General features: G+C 49.2%; 1 protein-coding gene across 1 annotated transcript; it reads right to left on the bottom strand.

The window, feature by feature from the left end:
- Positions 1–31: 31 nt before the first annotated feature.
- On the bottom strand, positions 32–5196 carry LOC122376181 (nuclear pore complex protein Nup214-like). Its single transcript, XM_043355911.1, has 2 exons — positions 5013–5196; positions 32–2913 (listed from the first exon to the last, which is right to left on the bottom strand). Exons 1-2 carry the CDS (start codon positions 5016–5018, stop codon positions 547–549), a joined length of 2373 nt encoding a protein of 790 aa, XP_043211846.1. The 5' UTR covers positions 5019–5196; the 3' UTR covers positions 32–546.
- Positions 5197–5978: the final 782 nt, after the last annotated feature.

Here is a 5978-nt window from a genome sequence, read left to right as displayed (position 1 = left end):
TATTGCGTTTATCTATATTGAAGCTTGTATTTCCTGGAAAAGGCAGGTCGTCACATTGTCAAAGTTATTGAAGCGGAAGAAACTGAATGCAATTAATAGCATCTAAATTAGTGGTTATCGCGGTAGATATATTTATACATTTACGCCGATTGTTATAACAATCTCACTATAGACAACCACAATGAGACGAGTAAGAACATAATGAGGATATTCACATTAATACTTAACAGGCAACTATCCTCAAATTGATAACATTGTACTCTCACATTCAAAGCAAACATTCGAATCCTGAAGAGAGGACCATCAACTTCACTCAAGCGTAACGGCACTTTTCAGAATAAGTGACACTGGTTCCTTTCTTCACTCCACTCTGACTCCCACAACTATTAGACGGTCTATGCTGAAGAGTAAATGACACACGAATAAGTGGACTAATATTTTGTGTATTTTAGTGCACTTCATGGTTTCGTATATTTTACTTCGGGGATCTAAAGAAAACTCAAAACGGGCACCAGACAGTAATAGCATGACAAACGCACGCGACGCTTATTTGGGAGTACCGTACAGATTCCTCAGATCAGAATAAAACGCGTAGCTATCAAAATTCGGGTCGTTGAAGTTTGGCAAACGTGTCGCAGACGAGGTCACCTGTGCTGAAGAACCAGACTTGGGCCTAGTGGACGCTGAAGATCCAGACTGCCTGAACGTGTTTCCACGAACGCTAGTGGGAGGGTTGATCTGAATGAAGGTAGCCTGGGGCCGAGTTGACGTTCCCGCATGTCGGAATGTTCCCTGGCTTGTGCTAGGTGCGTGGGTTGGGATAAATGCCTGAAAGCTGGTGCTGGGAAAGGCGAACGCCTGTGTGCTGGCCGGCACGGCTTGAGCGAAGTTTGTATGTGTATTTTGCGTGAAAGGCACTTGATGGGTGCTGGAGGAGGAAGATGGGAAGCTACTATGGAAGTGAGAGGCGGGTCTAGCTGTCGTGGTGAAGGCCGAATGGCTTTGGAATGTGTTTTGGAATGTGTGTGTTGGCTGGTGACCGAATGATCCTGACGAGTCGGTTGCTGATGCCGGTTGGGCGAACGTTGTGAAGGAGCTGCTGGTGTGAGGCGTGCTTTGTTGAGATGTTTGATGGCTGGGGGAGGAGGAACTCTGGAAATTGCTGGAAGGTTGAGTGTGACTAAAGGAGTTCGAGTGACCAAACGATCCTTGGTTCGAAGGAGTTTGACTAAAGGAATTGTGGAAGCTGCTAGAAGGTGCACTCTGTCCAAATGATCCATGACTCGAAGCAGTTGTGTGGGTGAAGGGCCTCTGCGTTGTAGTGGTGAAGCTGTTCTGCGGGAAAAACGACTGAGAGTTTGATGACGGCACCTGGCCGCCGGATGAGCTGCCCTGGAAGCTGCTATCGAACGGTCCGTCGCGACGGAACGGAAAGACGTTGGCGGAATCCTGCGAGACTTGTGACCCTCCAGAGGTAGACGACGATCCCGAAGGGCTTCCTCTTGAGAACGAAGTGGGGCCCGCGCTGCCTCCTGTGGTTCCACTCTGGGCGGAAGGCTGGAAACCCTTGCCGAACGAATTCGAGCCAACGCTGTTGGTAGGATTGGCTGCGTCGGCAGTTGATCCTCCGGTGGAATCTCTGGCGATGATCCTCTGGGTCGGAGGGCTCACTGAGCTTGCGTCTCTGTGGGCGTCAACAGTCTCCCGGAAGAGAACTTCGTCGGGGACGAAGGCGCCCACCTTGGCCGGAGAGACTACCGGGGTGACACCGTGGAACTCATTCTCCACTATGTTGAGATCGGGATTGTCCAGCGGCAGTACGTCCAGGTTCAGCGCATTCTCCACCTGCCTAGCAAGCTGCGGCTCCAGCGGGATGAGGGAGTCCGGTCCTGGAGCTGGCTGGTCGAGATTGCTTGAACCCTTGCCTGGCTGTCGGTCTCCTCCACCGAGCCCTGCCAGGCCGAGTAAGCCCGCGCCGATGTCCGGGAAATCACCCGGAAGGTCGATGGTAATTTTCCGGCCCGGTGAGCCGAACCCTGACTGCGAGCTGGCGCCGGTGCCAGGCTCCGACGGCCCGGTACCGGGCGCCGTATGCTGGAACTCGTACGTATGGAACGTCTGCCACGTGGAGGTCGTGCTGCGTGACGTTCCTCCGGTAGGCGCGTCGGCGCCCTCTGCAGGTTCGAAGAACTTGAGGAACTCAGGAGGGATCATACCATCAGGCGACTCGAAGGTGAATGTGAACTCTGGTTCGGTGAAGGGCGCGCCGCCCGCGGCGCTAGGTCCTGTCGCATCCGACGAAGGAGGGGGCAGGTAGCCATTGGAGGGACGGTGGACCGACTCGGCCTCCGGACCCTGCGCCCCGTTGCCATCTGCTGGGGGCAGGTACCCACTGTATGGGCGAGGCGTGCTGGTCGCGTCGCGCGCCTGAGCCTCGGTCGGCGGCCCAGCCGTCGGCCGATCTCTTGACTTCAGTGCCGCGATGGCAGGACCCGGCAAACGCGCCGCAGGTTTAGCGGCCTTCGCCAGAAGGTCAATGGCATCCGGCCGGGGGCCAAAAACTGGTTCTGCGACGATCACTTCCGCTTCAGCTGCGGGGACCACTTCAGCTGCCGCATCCACTATAGGCAGAACTTCAATCGTCTCAGAAACAGGGCCAAGCTCAACCACCTCTTCCACCACCGGGGCAGCTTCGGCAGCTGCTTCTGCCGGCGGCAGCTCTCCGCTAGGAGCAGAGAAGACGGGAGCTTCAGTCGCCCGGTTCTTCTCGATGGTTTCGCGTAAGAACTTGAGGAAGGCGGGTATCTGCTCCTGCGGTATGTTTGGCAGCTGAATGGGTGGCGTGGGGTTGTGCTGAGGGGCCGCCAGCGACCCCCTGACCAGCAGCAGACAGAGAAGATACAGTGCTGACCACTGTGAAAAAGAGAAGTGGGAGGGTCAGTGGAAATATCTATGTAAACTAGCATTGACATTTGAAATTACGATTTACGAGAGCTTGTTTGTATACGATTGTTCGAATGTTCAAAAACATACGAAGGGTCAAAAACTGAGGCATCGCGTAGTTGTAAAGCGGCTTTAGCTGATAATGAAAGAAACATTTAACAGAATATGCATACGTTTGGCGTCTCCAATATAAATTTATCCATGCTGCTGTGCTTAGGGGATCTCTAACAGTAAAATTAACGGCGTCTTTGTTTTCCCCGCGAGTGTACAGCCCTGCAAGCCATACATTTGTTAAAATTCTACCGATTCCACCAGCTTTCCTGCGCTGCTGTTCGATGCTACATTGATGTGACCTTCACATGGCTCAGTTAGTCGCTGACACACAGGAAACGAAGACGTCTCTTCAACTTTGTCACAATATTTCCTCATGGGGATTTTCATAAGGAGATTATCGGTGTCATTGCTCAGCTGATCCGTCATTTGGAGGGATCAACTTTGGAGAACAATGAATGCAGGCGTAGATAGCATGATTCATGTTATCTATGGTTAAGGCTATTGACTTTTGCGTCATTGATGTGATTGTGATTGATTTGGTGTCATATTTCGGTATCATATTTCACGTTTGCGTTAGACTTTTGTGTGAGATTTCTTGTGGAATCGAAGTCCGGTTTGTTCCGGTTTGCGTCAGTTCCCTAAGTAAATTCATACGGTAAATGCATCCTAAATCGCCCCTGTCAACTAAAATTGACCATTAAATCACAGTTTCTCATAAGCAGATTATGAAACTCATTTGAAAAAGCACCTAGTAGGAACATATGAATAATTGCGATCACTGATCACGTGTTGGATGGTGACGGATTTGCCGGCGGACACCGAAAATTATATCATTTCTTCTGCCTGTTTTTAATTTGACCGTTTTTCACTAAATTTGACTTATTTTTACTTCTTTTGATTGAGCCGGAATTTCTTTGAGAAACTAGCAGCTGCACATTTACTTAATTGGACACTGTTTTGCATTTAGGTACCATTTGCGAAAACCTAAGGCGTAAAATGCTCCATGCACGGATGAGGAAAGTGTGCCCGCCGTTTATGGGCGGCTGTGGTGATCTCCCAATATGGCGGACAGTACCTGTGGTGATTTTTCTTCTCTGACAATTGTCCCTCATGCACACCCGAGGATCTCTGAATGGACAATGGCGGAAATTGTTTCATGCTAATGAGGAAAGATGTGTTGGCCATATATGAATATCTCAAATAAAAGTGCGTTTTTATGTCATTTGATAACTGTAGAGGGAATGAGTCATGCTATTCGACGAAGTGTTGTTGTGAGATGATCATAATTGCCTGTTATTGAGGGTTTATGCTAATGCTCATAGGAGTCTCTCATTCGAAAGTGAACGTTTTTTTCTTCTGTGTTTGCCATAGCCGTTGCTGAGTACAGCAGCGACAAAATGTTTTCAACGCTTAGCGGCAATAAATTGATGCCCCCATCATGCGTAATTTAGTCAAAGAGATTGAGTCAAAAAGAGTCAACTGTTCGGTTCAATGTTCATTGTCCATGGCGCTGTATTGAATGTGGTGTTAGATTTCCTGGTAATGTGATGTTAGATTGGTCTTTTCTATCATGGTCTGAAGTAAATAGAAATAATTGGAAAAACCTGTCTCAAAATTTGGCATGCTTGCTATTCAGATGCAATGCAATTTCTTTAGTGGGATTGATGCTTCAGCAAACGCACTGCTGTGTGGAGATACGGTTGGCCTGGCATGATGATAAGACGCTAATAATTGAACGAAGAAAAGAATTGCTGAATGTTCTTCGGCCGACCACAAGCTCGATATGGAACAGACTATAGTCGGAAAGTTCCAAACATATATGGGTTTGTTCTGGCGGAAGCCCAAATCTCTCAGTACATTATTTGTAGAAAAGAGCTCTTTTGCTGCTTTACCAGTTCTGTGCCACCGTCTTCAGTCACGTTTCTAACCCACTTCAATCGCATTGCACGCTTACAAAAGAGGTACTTGTTTTCAAACACCACTGGGAGGACCCCGTCGCCCGGTCGCCTTCTCACCTTCATGATTTCACGCAAGTGGCAGCACTGTATCAGCAAACCCACGAGCTTCAACTGAAGACGGATCAAACAATAGCATCAGTTTTAATGGCGGATGCACTTCGCCTGCCTTTGTGTCGACTCGAAGGCGACATTTTCCTGGATGTGCAGTTTGCACTGGATGGGGAGACGGCAAAAATGTACCGTCGGTCTGAAGCCTATGGAGGCATGAGTACCTAAATCATGTGGGCCGTGATTGAGCCATCGGATGCGGTCATCGATATGTGTCGTGTGATAATCATCTGCGCGTTGTTAGTAAGCCAAAGGGTTGGGAGTAACTGGAGCTGGGATGCTTAGGCTGCTAGAACCATGCAGCTCACCTTTGTTGCTTTGTCGAGCTACTTTGCTACTGCTGCCTTGTTTGTTAACCGTATCATTCCTAGGAAATATCTCGAAAACATTCTTTGTTTGTTCAATCCTCTTTTGTTTCCCTCATCCGTCATTCGTAGCTCGATAAGGAAAGAAACAATAGAGATTATTCGTCATCAAAACCTATGTCAAAGAAGTGACCTGGTGACTGCTCGCTAATCAGAGTAACCTGCTTGATGCGTTGCTTTCTTCGCCAGTCTCGACTGTCACGCCGCTGTCGTCGCTAGTTCCAGCTGACGTGCCGGACTCGTCTCCGGCTACAGCTGAAGCGCCATGTGTGCCCCTGTCTTGTCGAATGGTGCGTGATGCGCCCAGTCAATAGGCTCGATAGCAGACCTGTCAGCCAGTTTCCTGCGATTGTCAGTTCGCCATGAAAAATCGCCAGGGCTTCCCAACGGCGGTGCTGCTTTTGAGCGCTAGCGTACGTGCGATATGTGCACCGTGCATCGCCTTATGGTTGTCTTGTCACTAATTTGCTATGTCGTTTGGAAAACAAAACCGCATTTTCTTGTAGTTGTGTGTCCGTCCGAGAATAATGCAGCATGACAATGTTTGAAC

This window comes from Amphibalanus amphitrite, unplaced genomic scaffold (assembly GCF_019059575.1).
Source record: "Amphibalanus amphitrite isolate SeventyFive unplaced genomic scaffold, NRLGWU_Aamphi_draft 002045F_arrow, whole genome shotgun sequence".
Lineage (NCBI taxonomy): Eukaryota > Metazoa > Arthropoda > Thecostraca > Balanomorpha > Balanidae > Amphibalanus > Amphibalanus amphitrite.
The sequence above is the reverse complement of the archived record's forward strand: the minus strand, read 5'-3'. Positions and strand labels throughout refer to the sequence as shown.